Raw genomic sequence first — 20,178 nt, forward strand, 5'->3', positions numbered from 1 at the left:
CTAAAAAATACTTCACTGCTAAAAAAATGCTGACCACTACCTGCGCTTTCAGAGTCCTGATCACTACACACATATTGTCAGAATCACCAAATGTGATAAAGAGGCACAAAGTGAGCAAATGCTACTGGAAAAATGGTGCCAACAGATCTGCTTGACACAGGGCCGCACAACCCTTCAATGTGTTAGGCACAGCACAACAGAACAAGGTAGGGCTGTATAACTAATAACAGTACCCTCACAGTGCCCTGCCACCCCTTACCCCCGACCCCGCTGCCCAGATAGGCGGAATCCTACCTCCCCAGTTTGGAACTAATTTTTTGTTCCAGTTGTCTTTTCTTGGTTTTCCTTTCAAGAAGTTCCTTCTTCTTTTGTCTAAGTTCATTGTCTTTGTGTTCTAGATGTTTGTTTCTCTCATATAGGGCAATCAACCCTGCTTCCACTGCTTGCAATTTTCTATTAATTTCCTACAAAAATATTCAAAATTGTTATTTTAAAAACAATTCTAGTTAAAGTATTACAAATCCAGTTAATATCCTTTTTTAATGCTCAAAATAACCAACCTTTAGCTGTTCTTCTAAGTGTCGTCTTTGCTCAAGATCCACAGTGACTGTGAGAAACTGGGCTACTTTTAGGGATGTGTTACTGGAAATGACTTTATTTGAATAAATGGAAGTTTTCACCACATACTTTTCTTCTGCTGTATAGATTTGTTTTAACCGGGTTTCTTGTATTACCTGGCACAGAAGTCAAACAATGTCAAACAAATGTTAGTGTACACTTAATGAAAATATTTTTACAAGGACTGAAGCATTAGAAAATACAGATCAAGTGAATTTTAGAAGATCAAAACAGATGTGTTTTCAATTTTTTTTTCTTGTTAACTTCTCCAGTAACATCTCTCAAAAGGTGGTGTTATAGTTCAGGTTATCATTTTGGAAAACACTAAAGAAGAGAGAAGGGAGAAAATCCAAACAACGATGGCAAAGGCGACTATACTTTTATTTGACTACATAATCTCTCCCAAGTAAGTGTCCTTTTGGAGTTTTGCTGGGTCTACAGAGGAGATACCAGGAACGAGTGGCTCAGGACACACAACTGTGGTAGCTCACCTAAGTCACAGATTCTCACCTTCCCTCAGTTATATTGTTCACAGACACATAATCATATTTAATTCCTGGAAACATTCAAAGGATCTCAATTTTTTTTTTTTTTTAATTTTTCGGAGAGCTTCTCTCTCAAGAACTTAGACAAGAAGTTCCAAGAACTAAAGCTCATTCTGAAGACAGTAACATTATTTTACATATTTCTGGATACTAATAAAGAGCAGGCTTTCATAATACAGTTTTTTCCAATATCTGAAGTTTCACTATCGATACTCTTGTGGCTTGTTTCTATCCAGAAGTTTATAGTCTAAGTGAAGAGATAAGGCATATTTACGCACACTTAACAGGGTATAACCCGGCATCCATAAATTGCAGAATAATTTGGAATGAAAAGAAAGCAAGAAGAAGTTAGGCTACTCAAGTTCTAATAAATTTAAACTGAAAGAAATGGTGAAGGAAGGGCCCTCCCAACAAAAAGGACATCATGACCAAAGGCTGGCAGGAGACAATTTAACTGAAGGGGAGAGTCTTAGAAATTAATCAAAACAAGTCCATAAAGGGTCTTATATGCATATATGGTCTTATCCTCTTTTCTAAATGACAGGAGAGGTACACCCACATGCAAGTCCTAATATTTATTTCCTCAGATGTTCCCCATAGTGAAATTTTTAATCAAAGACACATGCAACTTATTATAATCAGCTAGGTGGGGTTTTTTAGGTTTTTTTCCCCCCCAAAACAGTTGGCAATGAGCCCTCATTTCTATCTTATGTCAGTTAAGTAAAAAGAGTCCCTAAATTACAAATGAGTTGTCCTAGGGATACTGGTATACTATGTGGTAAACTTTTAAAACACATTTTGTAATAAATTCAATAGAACAACTAGTAGTTGGGTCTCTCACAGGGTCCTAGATGCTTATAAGCAAAAAACACTCCAAATGGTGTTATGGAAAAACCTGCGTAGATGAAGAGATTTCTTTCCTGTTTCAGCCTGTGACAAGCAACAAATGTAAGGTGAGTCTTGGAGACTGTTTATATGAGGAGGAGAGAAATCCCAGCACGAGCAGAACATAGGAACTACGAGTGTGTGCTATGCTAGCCAGGAAAGGAGATCCTATGAAGGGAGGTCATTCATACCAGAGATAATCGTCAGGGGCAGCTTTAAGAAAGGAAGGGCGTGGGGCGCCTGGGTGGCTCAGTGGGTTAAAGCCTCGCCTTCAGCTCGGGTCATGATCCCAGGGTCCTGGGATCAAGCTCCACATTGGACTCTCTGCTCAGCAAGGAGCCTGCTTCCTCCTCTCTCTCTCTGCCTGCCTCTTTGCCTACTTGTGATCTCTGTCAAATAAATAAAATCTTAAAAAAAAAAAAAAAAGAAAAAGAAAAAAAGAAAAGGAAGGGCTTACCAAAACAGTTCTACACCCAGCCTACTATTCTAACATATACTTTCTCTGAAAAATAATCTGGAATACAAGAATTTAAATGGGTAAGCCAGTAATATAAAGTCTGAACAATTTGCCAAACAAGACAGGTGTCTCTTTTTAGGCTTCAACTAAAGCGTTTCCTCCAGATAACTCCACATCACTTACACCTATCATATAGTATTAGTCAACAGTCACTGTTTTCTGTATATTAAAAATGTAAAATACAAAGAATTTCTGTGTGGTTTAAAATAACAGAATGTCCTACCTCTTTAAATATCTCTAAATTTTTGCTTGATGTTTTTATGCTAAGAAGTGTTAACAAAATGAGGTTCTAGATTCAGTACTTTCTTACCCGTTCAATTCTTTCTCTGGTCCTTTCAGTTCCTACAGGAACCTCATGAATATGATAATGGCAGCAAAGGAAGCTCATGACGGGATCAGGGGCATCAAATAATTCTCGCAAGTAAGAGAAAAATCCATACTGTCTGAAATGAAAAGCACTTACTAGATTTTTCTTCTTAAAAAAATATCATGTAAAGAAATCTGATAGTTGAAAAGTGGCAAATAAACAATAACATATAAATTAATGGTTGTACAGCAGAAATTTCTGTGTATTTTAAAAACACTTAATATTATGATTAATGTTGAGACCGATTTCCTTGTCAGAAAAATTTAATATATTCATCATTAAAAACTATTAATCTCTTTTGTTTCTTCCATTGCTTTTATTTTTAGAATGTTTATTTAGATTCAGAATTAAGATATTTACTTATAACTGTTTCATAATTGCAAATTTTCCACTTAGTCCTTCTGGAAATCACTCCTGCATTACGAAGTGACAATTTCTTTTAATATTCATCATTAAAAACTATTAATCTCTTTTGTTTCTTCCATTGCTTTTATTTTTAGAATGTTTATTTACATTCAGAATTAAGATATTTACTTATAACTGTTTCATAATTGCAAATTTTCCACTTAGTCCTTCTGGAAATCACTCCTGCATTACAAAGTGACAATTTGTTTTATTTTCCCAACACCTAACCAATTATTTTAGTATCTTCCATTCAACAATTCAATATTGATCCACTGATCTGAAACATCATCACCATATAGTAAGTATTCTACAATTTATCTGTTCCTAAATTTTTCCTTATTTTAGACTTAAGTAGAGATCCTATAAGGAAATAAATAGTTTATAACATACTTATGTGAGAGAAAATATATTTAAAAGCTAATGGTTATTCAATATTCAAAATAACAGGTTAATTCTAAAAATAGTTTCAAGACTTACTTTAGCTCATTCAGAGATCTTGAAGGTGCTTTGTCTGCATATGAGCTCTTGGGAGCAATAACAGCATTTACTCTTAATTTTTTATTGTCACGAATCTGAATATAAGGGAAAGAATATATTTTAATTGACATATACTATCAATCAAAATGATTTTTTGAAGTTATATTCCAACTGGTGTTAGGATAGGAAAGGATGACCAAAAACTGGATATTTAATGGTACTTTCAAGCAAACTTTTTAGTGTGATAATGACCCTATTATTACATGTTTTTACAGAAAGTATTTATCAGTGAAAATAGTAAAACAAATATGCTCTAACAGTCGAGGAAGCAGTAATACCAAAACTCTTCCAGAAAGTAAGAGGAAGTACAATGGTCATTTCCCAAATTACTTTAGGATTCTAGCATAATCCTGATACCAAAACATGAACAAACAAAAGCCCTCATGAATACATATGCAAAAATCCTTTACAAAATATTAGTATACGGAATCCAGCAATATGTGAACAATACACATGACCAAGTAGAGTTTATTCCAGCAAGGTGAGATTGATGATATGCTCCAAAAACCAATCTCACTTAAATCAATGAAGTACAAAACCCATATGATCACCCCAACAGATGCAGAAAAATATGACAAATTCTTGGCAAACTAGGAACAGAAGGAAACTTCATCATCCTGATAAAGGGCATCTAGGGTAACTGCACAGCAGACATAATACTTATTATACATGGTAGTATGGGGAATGGTACTCTAATAGATAATGTCGTAGGAGGCGGTTATATACGATAAATTTCACAATTTAAAATACAAACAAAGTCACACCTGTAAGAGGAAGTTCTAGTCCTATTGAGGAGAAGCTACGAAAAGTTACTTAACAGAGCACACACACAAAAATAAAGGTCAAAATTTCAGGAACCCAGGTCACATTATCTATATAGGATTCATATCCTTAGCGCAAAAGAAGCCCAAGTTTTTGACTCGAAAAAGGCACTCAGTGTTGGCTAAGCAGGCCATTTCCAATAGAAAGCAGACAAATGCACCTGACGGAAAGCCCTTCATAGCATGCCACATATCAGACTCGTAATCTAAGGAAGCGACTTCTTCAGAAAGCTCTCACACCACAACAAAAACTCCTGGCTAAGCTTAAATAATACCAAACTACACAACTGTCTAACTTTCTGGAGTCCATTCTGTAATTTTATACATGCAACTTTTTATGCAATTACCATATATTCACATTCTCTGCAAACTCCCAAACCAGGAGGGCAATATGGTAAAAGCCAAAAAAAAAGTAAGGATTCTTTCCAATCACTAGTGCACCACAGAAATCGAGGACCACCGACCTAACTCAGGGTCCTGTCCTTATACTTGCTGACAAAGACTTAAACAAAACAAAATCTAAACCTATCTTTAGGGTTTTAAAAGGTGACATACACAAAAGGAAAGAAATCTGACTGACAATAAGAACAACAATATATATATCGAATATATATACATATATATATTATAGATAATGTAATAAAAATCACAAATAAGCAGTATTCTACACACCTTTATTTATTAAAGGATTTAATCCTCATAGCCATCTTTTGAAGTAGATCATATATCTACATTTTACAGATGAGGAAATTATGGCATAAAACATTTAGGAAACTTGCCCAATTTAGTAGCAAAGCCAGAATTCAAATCTTGGCAGCCTATCTACAGAGTCTGTGCCTGTAACTACTAAGCCACATTGCCTGGTAGTAGCTTAGACTCCCAGGGTGTTTCAATAGCCAGATATAGAATTCTCATTCTTTTTGAAGAGGTTTTATTTAAAAGCAACAACATATTGATTCCCACGCTCCCCATCAAAGAAGGGTTTGATTCCAGTACATCTTCAAAAAGGATGTTGAAGACCAAAAGTCCATCGTTATGGATTTTTTTGCTCTTAAAACAGTATGACAGAATTATTCTTACTAACTCCAAATAACTTCAAAACATGTTACAGATGGAATTATGGACTGTTTTTTCTCTTGCAAAACAAATTCATTCCCCAATAATGACAGAGATAAAAAAAGAAATTCACAAAATCAAATGATTTTATACAAAAGTTACTGCTGGTATAATTAATGACTATTTTTTGTTTTAGTTTGCATTTAAAAACTGAAGTACCAGAAGGTAAGCACCAGGTGAGTCAAAGTATTACACAGGTCACTTGCCTCTTTGAGGAAAACCTCCATATCTTCTTGACTCTCAAATACAAAAGCTCTCAAGTCATTTGATGAAATATGATTTTCAATGTACTTGGCATTTTTATTATCTTTCATATTGATCTAAACAAAAAGAAAATATAAGTTAATTCTCATGAAATCCAAAGTGAATACTAAAACATAATTTTACTTTGAGTTATTTAACAAGTTTCAATTTAACACTTAAGGGGGATAAAATTTGGTACTGAAGACTCAACATTTTAAAACCTCTACTTAATTTAGTACCCAGAAACATCTAATACATCATAAAACAAAAAATAAGACTTAAATAAGCACCTGATGCACATCAATTTTGATTTTATCTAAGAAGTAACTATGTTCCTTTCTAGTCAACCCTCTGGAAAACATCTGAAATGGCTCAGAAGGTAATCTAAGAGTATAAACATTTTTCTTCTGTCCCCAAACTTTTACTATTTGTCTTCTTAATCTTCAAGAGGAAGTTATATATGGCAATAACTGATCAGTATAAAAACACAAAGAATTAAAATACAACTTTAATAGTGCTTTCAAGAGAAATCCTAGGCTTGTATCACTAGGATTTATTTTTTAAGTATTAACAAACCAGGCCCTTCTGCATGTGAGGTTCAATGTTATGGAAAATACTAAAAAGGTCAAGACAACAAATCAATATACTTTTTGCAGATGCTAAGTTAAAAAAAAAGCAAAAAAAGCAGAACACTATAATAAAGATCCGTAACAGGGGTATATGAAACGTGCTCTCTTATGGAATTTTAGGGGGCAGATAGATGATCTTCAGCAGATGGAAATCCACCTTCTTGGAAAAAAAAAAAAAAAAAAAAGATTTGTGAAAGAAGGTATTTATGTACCATTTATATAAAACACAGCATACTACTGGTGAAGAGCTAAGGCTCTGGGGTCAGACAGATGATGCTTCAAATCACATACCCTTAAGTCTCTGAAAGTTTCAGTTAGTTCATCGCCAAAATGGGCACAGTACAATAGTCTACATCTCAGGAACAAATGTGGATTAAGAGAGCTAATAAAAACATTTTAGTACAATGCTTGTCATATACACATTGGCAAGTATTACTCTCTATTTTAAACTACAAAATATCAGCTAGCATTAAAACGGGGAAAACCGATACACAAGAAAGTAAGTCACAAGAAATACCTAAACTTAAACACTACAGAAATGTAGCCTCTATCATTCCTTATTATTATTTTTTTTTGGTAGCAATTACTGCATCAGAAGCAATGGTACAAATGAAAGAGAAGTGGGTGTTAGCTACGACTTAGAGGGTAAAATAACCCCACTGTGACTGCAGAAGTCCCCTTTTTAAAAAGAGCTGTGGCTAAGTCGGCCTAAGACGGGGCTCTCATTATCACTCCTTTACCAGAGTTCCCCTTTACTGGGGCTTCCACCTTGTGTACAGTGGTGATGTGGTCATTCAGCTCTTTGAAGAACGTCACCTGCTCATTTAGAGAATAGTTTCAAAAAGTCACATGAATAGGGTCATTTCCGTCCCTGCCCAGCTTGTGCCCTTCCAGTAGTGACTGAGTCACACTGCTTTTTCCCCAGGTAACGCAAACTGCTCTGCACTGAATCTGGCCTCCTGACATCCAGAAGGAAGATTTCACCAATTTGTTGGTTCTGCGGCTTCATCAGCTACTTAGCAAGCTCCTCTCATGAGATGGGTAAAGAAAATATTTGGCAAAGTTCAAGGCCACTGTTTCACAACCCAGTAAAGACAGAGTGGTAGGCAGAGGAGACACTGTACTCCAGAGTCATCTGCTGGTTGATGGCAGACTCATAGTTCAGTTTTTTAACATGAAATCTTTCTATACAATCTATCTTAGAACCTGTTTTATAAATCATTAATAGATCATAAATGTCCTCTTATATTAAGAGACACCAAGAATGACTTTTTAATGGCTGCATAGTATTCCTTTTAATAGATTATAGAACAGTTTACATGACCAGTCCATCTCTGGAAATTTTCTTCTTTGTCCCATTATCATTTGGGCTATTATAAAACCCTGCTGTGAGGAACAGAACTATAAGTACTTCTTTGCACAGTTCTCCCATTCTAGACTGAGCTGGTTAGAAATAAATCATGGAAATGGACAGTTGACAAGTAATATAGCTAAAATTTTAAGTTTATGGATTGCTAACTTGTCCACATTGATGACATTTCAACTAGATATTGAAGGATTAAGTGTATATGTTGCGGGTGGCGGAATACAAGGGTATTCCAGAAAGGATAAAAAAAGCAAGACTGTACCTTTTTATTTCAAAGATTCAAATGTAATTTGAAATATAAATATATGCCAGGTAGTAATCCCTGTTGGTGACAGGCTACTACTATTGGGAGATAAAAGGATGGCAAATTTACCAAAGTTGTGAATTATAATTTTGAGGTTGACATTTTAATGAAAATCTGTTAATTACTTGCATTATAAGTTATTAAGGCTCAAACTACTTTTTTCTATTTTCTTTCAGTCCTTACCAAATTAATCAAAACAATAATGTCTGCATCCAAAATAGATATTCCCTTCTTGATCTGGCAAAAATAATAATACATACCTGAGCAAGAAGAGAATACAGTATTATGCATATTAACTTTGCTAATATAATCTATTAAAAAAAAGACTACATGAAATGATTTTAAATAATAATACAAATATGAATTAAAGAAAGTAGAAGTTTTCATGAATCCTACAAGGATCTATAGTACACTCTTTCCTAAAGTAAAAAAAAGAAAACTATAACCCAGCAATAACAATCCTTGAGTCATTTTGGTAAGTTTTAAGTTCATATTATACCTAACTATATCACTGTCAAAGAATGTGGCTTTTACTTTATTTTCTCTTTTGATGGCCAACCTTTTAAAAATATTTTAGATGGAAATCTTCCTAGCCATTCCATGGCCACATTTCATTAAATGATTTACTAAACACAGCTTATCCTATTCTAAATGACCCATGGTCATCAAAATAGCTAGCTATCAAAGGTTTATGTGGTCAAAAGACTGCTGGCTGCATTCTCAGAATCGTAAGAATGCTCGATTATTTGGAGGAGACTTCCTCTTCAACTTCTATGGCCTGCTATAATCTAGTAACTGCCAGAAGGAACTAGCTGACTGAACTAATTTTATACAGGATTCTTGGTCAATAAGCTGACAGTTCCATACTCTGACAAAGTCCAAAGACTTATTGGTCAAAAGTCAGGTATGGATTCAGCAGCACATCAGTAGCCACAAGTCTGATAAAGGGAAACTAAGGTGTTAATAAGACTAGGAATTCTTAAAACAACAAAAAATCTGTATTAGAACAAAAAATCTATAATGAATACAATATGAAATACAATAATGAAACAGATGCTACCACAATGAACAAAATTTCTTACCGTGAGCATTATAGGCTCATAGACTCTTTGCTTAAATTTGTCCCGGTTATTTCTTAGCCATAAAACAGCGTCATATGTGTCACGGTATCTTTGCCTCAGCTTATCTTCCTTCTGATTCATAAGATTGTCAAATCGTACAATATTATCACCCACACCTAAAAAGGAAAGGAAAGTTATTAGTTCTCTGAAAGCTTTAACTACTGAATCCATTAGTAATACAAAAGATACCTTAGATCCAAAAGTTAGCAACACCACTCAGCAAGTATCCACCACAGTGAGAAAGGACCACCATGGACAAATTATTATCAAATTTCTAAACACTTGAGATAAAACATGCTCTTTAAGCTATCAAAACTAAAGAGGTCACAAAAATAAGTCAGCAAAAAAAAAAAAAAAGTAAGAAAACACTACATTTCCTAACATGATTGCAACAGGCCTTCAAAATTCTGAGAAAAATTTTCAACATAGAGTCACATATACAACAAAACCAAGAGAAGAGGATCATGAAATAAAGGCATCTTTAGGGATGCAAAGACTCTGAAATTAATCCCCAAATATCTCTTCCTACAAGGTAACCCAAAGATAAGGGAACAATGTAAGAACATACTAAGTAATATAAGAAAAAAAAAACAAAAAGTACACAGAATTCAGGAATAGCTTTACCCAACACAGAAAAGGATTTGTGACGAAGCCCAAGAAATCCCAGACAACTGCCTACTTTCTTTTCTTTCTAAGAAAATATTAAGGCAAATGGATTTTTTAAAGGTAAATTAAAACTTAAAAAAAAAAAAAAAAAAGCCATCAATGAAAGAAAATCTCACCCTACCGCATTACCCGGCTCTGCTGTAAACAAGTCTCACTGCTGCAAGAATCCTTACTATTCCTAGCTTTTAGAATTAACCCATAAACAGAGCACATAAAACTTAATATGGTTCTCAAGAGATGTTTTCAGCCTTGAAAATATAAAAACCAGAGCACAAATTAGAGGACTTAGAATGTCAGAGGAGCAAAAAGTGAAAAGGATGAGTGCTAGTATTTCAGCTTACAAAGTGTGCATTCAAGCACTACTGACAACTATTTGACACAAGATAGAAGGGTATCATAATAAATCAATCATAAAGGTTAATGATTACTAACTAATACTACTAACCCCACTCAAGGAATTAATATAGGATAGGAACTGTTATGAGCCAAAATCTGTATCTCAAGTTATAAAATAGCAAAACATAGTATCTTAAAATTAATTAATCAAGCCATGGTGAAATAACATGATAAAAATATAAATAATGGTGTACTGGAAAAAACTGCTGAGTTATTTAAAAATGCACACACCTGAGAGTGGGTATGGAGATCTGAAAGAGGTGGAGGAAACTGATAAACATACAAAATGGGGGTTGTTTTTTTTTCACTGATCTTAGTCGTACACACTGAGTAGTTAGTACTTAAAACTTCTTCCATGTGTAGAATGTTATAAATCAATTTTCATGGTCCATAGAGAAGAAGAGCAAAGATGAAATCGAACAGATTTCAAAAGGGCAAAGCTAATGGAAGGTTCTGAAAACTAGAGTGAAGAGCTTAAATTCGATCTGATAAATAATAGTGAGTGACTCTGTGAAGAAAATAAAGGAAACCATTTTTCCAGAATTAAAATCAACTGTCATAATCTGACATACATAAGGCAATGAATGGTTAGCCAGTCACAAAGCACGGTCTATGCTACTTTTAGGTGATTAAGACATTAACTTGCAAAGACCAAGCTGAGCTTCCTCAACAAGGGGATTAGAGCAGCTAAAGACACGGTACCAGGGCAAGAAGAAAGCCATCAACAGAAAGAGATCTCCATTGTATCAACATCTCTTCACCCTGTTTCATAAAACTTACTCTTTCTCTCCTTCTCTAGGCTCTCCTTCTCTCCTCGCTTATCAATTACCTCGCCTTCACATAATGCCTTTTCATCTTGAACTCGTCTCAGATCATTTGTAATGGCATCAATGTGCGGCTGAAGATTCTCACAGTTTTCTGCGGTCTTCAGTTCATTCTGCAAATCCTCTATCATCTTCCGAGTGTTACTTATCCTCCTCTGGCGGTCGTGCTCTTCATTCTGTTTTACCGTTAATGCCTGCTGCAGTTCCTCAATCTGAGAAAACAAAGAAGGATGGTACAGGAGACTGTTTTTTTCTCTCTTGCTAAGGCTTTTATAGTAATATAGTATTTAAAATGCAAACAACCTAACAACATGGGTGTTTTCCTAACTAAACAGTACTCTACGGTAATTCAGAGTGTTACTCCTACCAGACCACCTGTTATCTTTATTTGTTCACTAATAATGTCCTAAGTACTGGGAGCGGTGCTTAGCATATAGTTGTTAGCACTTATTAAATATTTGCTCAATAAACAAAATATTTGTAAAGCCAATTTGCAGATTTCTAAATACTGACAGAAAATAAATTCATATCACACACCAGAAGACAACTAAAATAGTGTTTATATGTATATGAGAAACTTTGAATAAAGCAGTAATAACAGAAATGATAACAAAGGTTATGTCAGTCTTAATTTTCGACAAACTTTTTTTTTTTAGGATTTTATTTATTTGAGAGAGTGAGCGAGTGAGAGCAAGTAAGCAGAGGGAGAGATAGAGGGGGAAGCAGACTCCCTGCTGAGCAGGCAGTCTGACACTGGGCCGGATCCCAGAACCCTGGGATCGAGACCCGAGCCAAAAGCAAACGCTTAACAGACTGAGCCACCCAGATGCCCCTGAAACTATTTTCTTTCAACAAAATTATTTACTAATACTTGAAATTAATATTTTGAGATTAATCCTCCAACTATATGTTTAGATTTGGTGACATATTCAAGGTAAATTGTTAAAAAAAAAAAAAAACCAAGTCATATAAGATGCCAGTAGATTTTTATCAAAACCTTACAAAGTCCAGCTAAAAGTTAAGACTTTAAGACACACATGCATACACAAAAATATACACGTATAGAATCCTCGTTGTGTAAAAAGTACAATTTCGTAACAACACATCACATAATCTGTTAGGCTGCCTTCACTCCAAGTCCTATTTACTCCCTTTCTCCCTCCCCCTTACCAAAGTAGGATCAAATTCATTATATGGAAATATGGAAAGCACACTAATTTTTAACAAGCAATCATCTAAACCTTAATATCCTTAAACCTTTACATTTTAATATCTACTTCTATCTTTTCATGGAACATATATGTTTTATGGTATCACTAAAAATGTATTGAGAGCAGTTTCTCATTTCTCCCATGTCCTTGGCAAAACAAAATTTTGTTACCTGTGTAATGTCCTGTTACATGGCTATGACACATTTCACCCCGTTCCCTACTGTTGGACATTTGCGTTGGTACCAATTTCTCCTTTCTGAAACTTTAACTTTGGCAGTGTCAAGAAAATGAATTGGAACATCCAAAATCCCCCCTCCTATACCAAACAGGCAGAAGGCAGAAACAGTGAAAGTTAAAATACATATCTGTGATTGAAAGTGAACAATGTTCAATGGACCTAAAAGGAAGAAGGAGACAAGAAGCCACAGTATCCAGCCAGGGAACCCATGAGGTCCAAGGCAATGGGAATAAATAGGGACAGAATTAAGAATCACCAGACACAGGGTGCTGGGTGGCTCAGTCGTTAAGCATCTGACCTTCAGCTCAAGTCATGATCCCAGGACTGCTCCCCTCTCAGCAAGGAGCCTGCTGCTCCCTCTCCTTCTCCCTGCTACTCCCCTACTTGTACTTGCTCTCTGCCAAATAAATTTTTAAAAATCTTTAAAAAAAAAAAAATCACCAAACACATGAAGAAGGCTCCATGAAAAGGGGACAAGAAATATTGCAAAGCCTTTGTACTCCCAGCAAAACAGAGACCCACAAAGCTACCAAAAATCACTGGGGCTACTGAACAAATCTGTATGACTACCTGACTTAAAAAACTAGGAAGCAGCCCAGGGGACCCCATTCTTCCAGATAAGCTTTCTGAACTCGAATTCATGTGCAGTTCTCATCCAGAAAACTTCCATGACTAATTCCATCATACTCAGGTTTTATATCAGGCACCATAGGTACAAACTCCTAGATCACCCATTATCTTCAATTTCCATGAATGTTCTTATTCTGACACTTGGCTATTCCTGAAAGACATTCTCCCTAGAATCCTCTCTAAGGTGACCTCCTGCCACAATCCTTCAGAGGTGGGGAGGGTGTTAATCCTCACTAATCCCTACTGTACTATATCCTCCATTAAGTAAGCCCCACTTAATTTCCCTTGAAGACTGGTATCAGGCTTTACCACCCATCATCTCTGTTGCTGTGTTAACTAGCTCACCCTGCACACCCTTCCTCACTCCATTCATTGATGATTTAGCATGCCAATTGTTTTCCTCTCTGTATGTTGAAGTCCCACAGTCTAACTCTTCGGCCTCTGTGTTCCTGGATTTCTTCACCTTTAACCATCTTTTCCTAAACCTCTCCTCAGCTACTTACCATTTTACTTCAGATCATGTAAAGCACCACAAACTATACACCTGAAAACCATTTCTACAATCTTGTTCTTCCAGTCCCCTTTACTTCCATTTTACTTACTGTAGTATCCAAACTATTCTTTGACTCCACAGGGTCCTGCAATCCAGTGACCCTACCATCTTTTCACAATCCATTATCCCCTTCATTTCTTTTCTTTAATCTGCTAAAGTTCTACAAGCCAGCACAAGAACCATTCCCTGCAAAGACTCTTGACTCTCTACCACTCCTATGTCACATCAGCTAGGGAAAAAAGCAGTCTCTATTAAACCCAACTATATGCCTTCTGTGTGTCTTGGATACTATGTGTCTTGGATATTCTAAGCAGTATCCAAGAAGCTGAACTAATTGAAGAAACTCTCCAAAAACTCATCTCACTTTGAATTCATGGCCACAAAACTTAAATAGGAACTCAGAACTACCAGACAAACCTATTACATTTCTCTAATAAATGTGTGAGCTCATTCTAAAAGGAGTTCACAGCCTGGCCTCCTCCCTTCCTCAGTTCTTTATTGCTGGAGGCGCTCTACTCACTCAGCTGATAACTTTGTCTCATACTTCATGAACAGCATAATTAAAATCAGTGCTATGATCAGAGTACTATTCCTGTTTTACAATCCATCACCCTAACTCTATCTGTACTCAATTCATTTTATCTTGTACAATATATGTAGAGTCCTTGTAGCTACCTAAGTCTAAGACTACTCTAAGCAGAGTTTCTCTAATTACTTACGGTAGAGGACAATTTTTTTAAAATTCCAAGCCATCAAAAGTCAACTTGTATCAATTACACCTACAATAAATTATTAACAATCATTTTGGAAAACAGCTTGTCAATTTCTTCAAAATATTATATTCTACTATATTTTTGATATCATACTATGATATTCTACTCCTAGGAAATTATAAAAAACGAAAGCACATATTTATACAAAAGCTTGTACAATACTCATGCCAGTTTACTGGTAATAGCCCCAAACCAGTAATAACTTAATATCCATCAATAGGTGAGAAGATAAACTGTGGTCACAAGGGAAAAAAATACATTAAAGCAAACAAAAATTAAAATAGAACATATCAAAATTGGTGGACACAGCTAAAGCAGGGATGAGAATAAAGTTTATAGCATTAGGTACATATATAAGAGGAAAACTCTCAGATCAAGAACCCAGAAGAAACACCATATAAACCCACATCAAGCAGGAAAAAAGGAAATAATAAAGATACAAACAGATATCAATAAAATTAAAAAAGGGGAAAAACAGAGACAATATATGAAACCAACAGCTGGTTCTTCGAAAAAAAGCAATAAAATTAACAAACTTCTAGAAAGGCTGCCCCCTTTCTTTGGGGTGCTCCCAAAAAGGAGAAGACAGAAATTAACAATATCAAGAATGAAACAGGGGTATCACTGTATCACTACAAACATCAAAAGGACAGTAAGAAACTTTATGTACACAATTGGACAATTTAGACACAATGGACCAATTCCTCAAAAAATATTAGCTACCACAACTCACTGAATATGAAATAGATTACTTGAATAGCTCTCTATTAAAATTCATAATTTTAAAACTCCCCAAAAAAGAAATCTCAAAAACCCAGATAGTGTCATTTGAGAATTATTCACCAACTATTCACCAATTGTGTAGAATTAACACCAATTCTACACAATCTCTTCCAAAAACACAACTGAAGAGGAGGGAACACTTCCCATTTTATAAAGCTAGTTGGTATTCTGACACCAAAAGCAGAGACAGTATAAAAACAAAAGCTACAGAATATCCCTCACAAACACAAACTATTAGTTAATAGAATTCAACAATGCATAAAAGTATATTTATATGCCACAGCCAAGAAGGATTTCCAGGGATTTAAGGTTATTTGTTGGTTAAAAAAAAAAATTAAGGTAGTGCATCATGTTAATAAGCTAAAGACGAACACGGACACTGTTGTATTGATAGATGCAAAAAAATAAAAAAAGCACTTAACAATCCAACACTCAATCAATATACTCTCAGAAACATGGGAAGAGTGGAACTTCCCAAACTTGATTAAAAAAATCTATATGAAACCTACAGCTAACAATATACTTAATAGTGAAAAAAAACTAGTTGCTTTCCTCCCAAGATCAAGTACAAGATAAGAATGTCCACTTCTGCCATTCTTATTTAACACAGTGCTGGAAGTTCTAGCCAGTGCAGTAAGGCAAGAAATTAAAGGCATACAAATCAGAAAAGAAAAAACAAAAGTCATCCCTACTTGTACATGACATGCTTGCCTATGCAGAAAATCCCAAGGTCTCTATTTCTGAAAAGGAGAGAGGAAAGGAAAAGAAATACTTAGGTGTAATCTCACAAAATACAAAAAACATGTATGCTAAAAACTACAAAACGCTCACTGAAGAAATCAAGTATCTAAATAAATGAAGACATACCGTGTTCAAAGATTGGAAGACTCAACCCAGTAAAGATTTCAATTCTCCCCAAATTGATATACACGTTTAATGCAATTCCTATTACAATCCCAGCAACATTTTTCTGTAGATATAGAAAAGATTTGGATGTCATCAGGAATGGCAAAATCAAACTATGAAAATCCTCTCCTCCATAAAAGCAATGAAAACACTGACAAAAACTGTCAAAATTAACTTTTTTGGAACTCCGGAATTTAATCAAATGCTTATAATTACCTGGAGACTGTTTATTCCATAAAAATGTCTGAATCTTGGTAAAAACAGCAAATTTTGTGGGATTCTGAACAAGCCCCATTCCCTTGGTTAAAAAGGTTTTAAGTTCTCATTCTTAGAAAACTACCATTATCTGATCTATCTGCACTTCTGGAAAACCTTACTATAAGGTCTATCTTTATTCGACATGACTCCACAGTTTGCAGCCTTTACCCTGAAGCATTTGCTAAAAACAATCAGCGGCAAGTGTTTAATACCACAGCTGTTTCATGAGGAATAACAGTTGTGGTAAACAATAGACTTTCCCCAAAAAACTTAAAAAGCTGGAGAATGAGACACCTATGTGAGACTTGGGAAACTCCTGAGGAATCTAGAAGGCTACATGTATGAGCAGACAGTGTGCATGTCTAGAACTCTGCACATGCTCAAGACTGGAAGAGACCCTAAGCTCTCACAAAGGCTCTGCGTACATGAATGTTTCACCTTGAGGCTATGTGCAAATTGGAAGTGAAACCCAAACCAGAGCTGTAAACTAGCACTGGATATTAACCAAACCTTGCAACAATTTAGAGAGCACTTACTGAATCTTGGTACAGAGTAAAAACACTACCCTGCTGTGTGTTGAAGGTGTGACCTAACATACATGAGGAGATCCTCGACAAAGACAGGGAGACATCCTGGTTGCAGTTATTTAAGGAAATATCTGACCAGTACACTAACTCAGCAGAGACTTCAATAGTCACATACAACAAAAAATACAAATTTCAAAGAATTAGTTAGGAAAGTAACTAAACAAACCACAACAAGAAGCCTGGGGAGAGAAGGACAACTGATTTCAAAGTTGCCACATCATGTTACTTAAAATGCCAGTTTCAACAAAAATTACAACATTTTCAACAAAAGTATAGGCCATACACTGGAAAAAAAGCAGCCAATAGAAAATATCCCTGAGGAAGCCCAGAAATAGACTTACAAAGTGAAGACTTTAAAACAGCTATTTTAAGAATGTTCAATCAACTAAAGAAAACCATGTCTAAAGAACTAAAGGAAAGGAAGAGAACAGTGTCTCACTGAACAGTGAATATCAACAGAGGAAAAAAGTACAAAAAAGAGCAAACTAGAAATTGTGGAGCTGTAAAGTACAATAACTGAAATAAGATTCACTAGCGAGGCTAAAGGGATCTGAACAGGTAAAACAAAGGAAACCTGAAGATCGGTCACTTGAGATTACCCAGTCTGATGAAAAGAAAAAAAAAATGAATAAAAATGTGCAACAAAGTATATCACTGTATATCAAACTATGCAGAACAGGAGTGTCAGGAGAAGAGAAAAAGGCAGAATGAATATCTGAGGAAACTAACAACCCCAGAATTCCCACAGCTTGGATCTAAAACATTAATCTGCATGCCCCAGAAGCTAAATAACTTCCCAGCAGGATAAACTTAAAGGAGAGTCACATTGAAGACCATCATAGTTAACTGTGGAAAAAACACTGAAAGCAAGAAAAAAAGTAACTCATCATGTACAAGGGATTCCCAGTAAGATTAAAAGCTGACTCCTCATCAGAAATCAGGGAAGCTAGAAACCAGCGAATGTCACATTCAAAGTGCTGGGAAAAAAAGAACAAGAATTCTCTATCCAGTGGAAACCATCCTTCAGAAACAAAAGATAACTTAAGACATTGCGAGCTAAACAAGAACTGAGAGAATTCATCATTAGCAGGAGCACCCTACAAGAAATCCTAGTCTTTCTTGCCAGAATGAAAGGACACTGGAGAATAACCTGACTCTGTACAAAGAAAGAGCATCAGTAAAGGTAACTACACAGTTAATGTAAAAGGGAGTAAAAATGTATCTCATTTGTAACTTTTTTCTCTTATCTGACTTAAAAGACAACTGTTGTGGTATTAATATAAAATATTTATTTTCTTAGTCCCTGGTCCCTGGCCTGGAGTTCTTAAAACCCTTGGAATCTCCTGAGTGACAGAAGCAGCTTTTGCTATTCATACCAAGCACCCAGGCACTTTTGACCACGCCTGATTTTATGCTAATAAGATGAGTCTTGGAAGGGCCCCCTAGATAGTTTGAGAATGGAGACTGGCTTCAGGAAGATCAAGCACATGGATTAGAAGGCTGGAACTTTTATCCCCACCTCCTGACCTCAAGGAGGCGGAAAGAACTGAAGATTTTAAGTTCATTTACCAGTGGCCAAAAAATTTAATCAATCATGCCTATGTAATGAAACATTAAAAATCCTAAACGATAAGGTTCTGGAGCTTCTGGTTTGGAGAACAGGTCAATATTCTGGGAAGGTGATGCACCCAGAAGAGGAAAAGAAAGCTCTGAACACTATCTCCCATACCTTGCCTTGTGCATCTCTTCCATTTGGGGGTTACTGAGTTGCATCCTTTATAATAAACTGGCAATTGCTAAGTATAACATTCTCCTGAGTTCTACGAGTCGATGTAGCAAGTCCCAAACCTGAAGAGGGGATGTGGGAACCCCTGAATTTGCAGCCAACTCAGGCCAAAGTGCAGGTAACTTGTGTCCTAGGTCCTTGAGACTTATGTAGGAAGGAAGGGCTGTCCTGCTAACTTGTAGAGTCTGCTCTAATTCCTGGTGGTTAGTATCAGAATTGAACTGAATTGTAAGACACTTGGTTGGTGCCAGAGAATCAAACATTATTGTTACCAAAACAAAACTATATGAAGAAATAATGATAAAAGCTGGGCTGATAGGCTTATAATAATTAAAATACAATTTGTAGGACAGGAAGAACACAAAGCAGGGAGAATGGAATGGAGCTATATCGGGACAAAGTGTGCATACTACTGAAATCAAGTTGGTATATGAACCAGATTGTTATAAATTAAGATATTGTTATTCTAAAGGCAGCCACTAAGAAAACAGCTCAAAAAATACAGTGTAAGAAACAAGGGAATTAAAATGGTACAACAGAAAACATTTAATATAAAGTAATAATGGAGAACTAGAGGAACAAAAAAGTCCTAAGACACTGAAAACAAATGAGCAAAATGGCTAACGTAAACGCTACCTTCGTCAGGAATCACATCAAATGTCAGTGATTTAAACACTCCAATGTAAAGGCAGGGAGGGGCAAATGGATACGGAAGATGGACAAGTAGGAGGATTCTGAGTTCACCTCCTTCCGCGGACACAAGGTAACAGCTACAACTCTACAACTAACCTGACAACCATCTCCAGATTAGCAGAACAGACCCTCCCCAGTCAACTGTCAAGGGGAGGCCGCATGGAAAAGGAGAGGAAGGACGAAGACACTACTGGGAAGTGAAGCCCTGGAGGTAAGAACCACAAACGGGAGGGACACTACAAGCACGGAGAAGTGAGAGGATCAGACCCCACGCCAGGCAATCCCGGCAGCAGGCGCCTGCACTGGGAAGACGAATCCCCAAAACACGTGGCTTGGAAAATCAGCGGGACTTGGATCTGAAAGAACCAGAGGGCAAGAGGGAACTCAGCTGCTGCCCTTA

At 35.9% G+C, this 20,178-nt stretch overlaps 1 protein-coding gene across 3 annotated transcripts in view; it reads right to left on the reverse strand.

The window, feature by feature from the left end:
• The window catches only part of SMC5 (structural maintenance of chromosomes 5), a 95,436-nt gene that overhangs the window by 33,962 nt on the left and 41,296 nt on the right, over positions 1 to 20,178 (reverse strand). For all 3 annotated transcript variants that reach the window (XM_032306542.1, XM_032306543.1, XM_032306540.1), the window contains exons 9-15: positions 11,317 to 11,572; positions 9,436 to 9,590; positions 6,018 to 6,131; positions 3,815 to 3,909; positions 2,876 to 3,008; positions 561 to 734; positions 295 to 464 (exon numbers count right to left, since the gene is read on the reverse strand). In XM_032306542.1, the coding sequence (XP_032162433.1) occupies positions 295 to 464; positions 561 to 734; positions 2,876 to 3,008; positions 3,815 to 3,909; positions 6,018 to 6,131; positions 9,436 to 9,590; positions 11,317 to 11,572 (1,097 nt within the window). The remainder of the gene's footprint in view (positions 1 to 294; positions 465 to 560; positions 735 to 2,875; positions 3,009 to 3,814; positions 3,910 to 6,017; positions 6,132 to 9,435; positions 9,591 to 11,316; positions 11,573 to 20,178) is intronic.

Source organism: Mustela erminea, chromosome 12 (genome assembly GCF_009829155.1).
Source record: "Mustela erminea isolate mMusErm1 chromosome 12, mMusErm1.Pri, whole genome shotgun sequence".
NCBI classification, from domain to species: domain Eukaryota; kingdom Metazoa; phylum Chordata; class Mammalia; order Carnivora; family Mustelidae; genus Mustela; species Mustela erminea.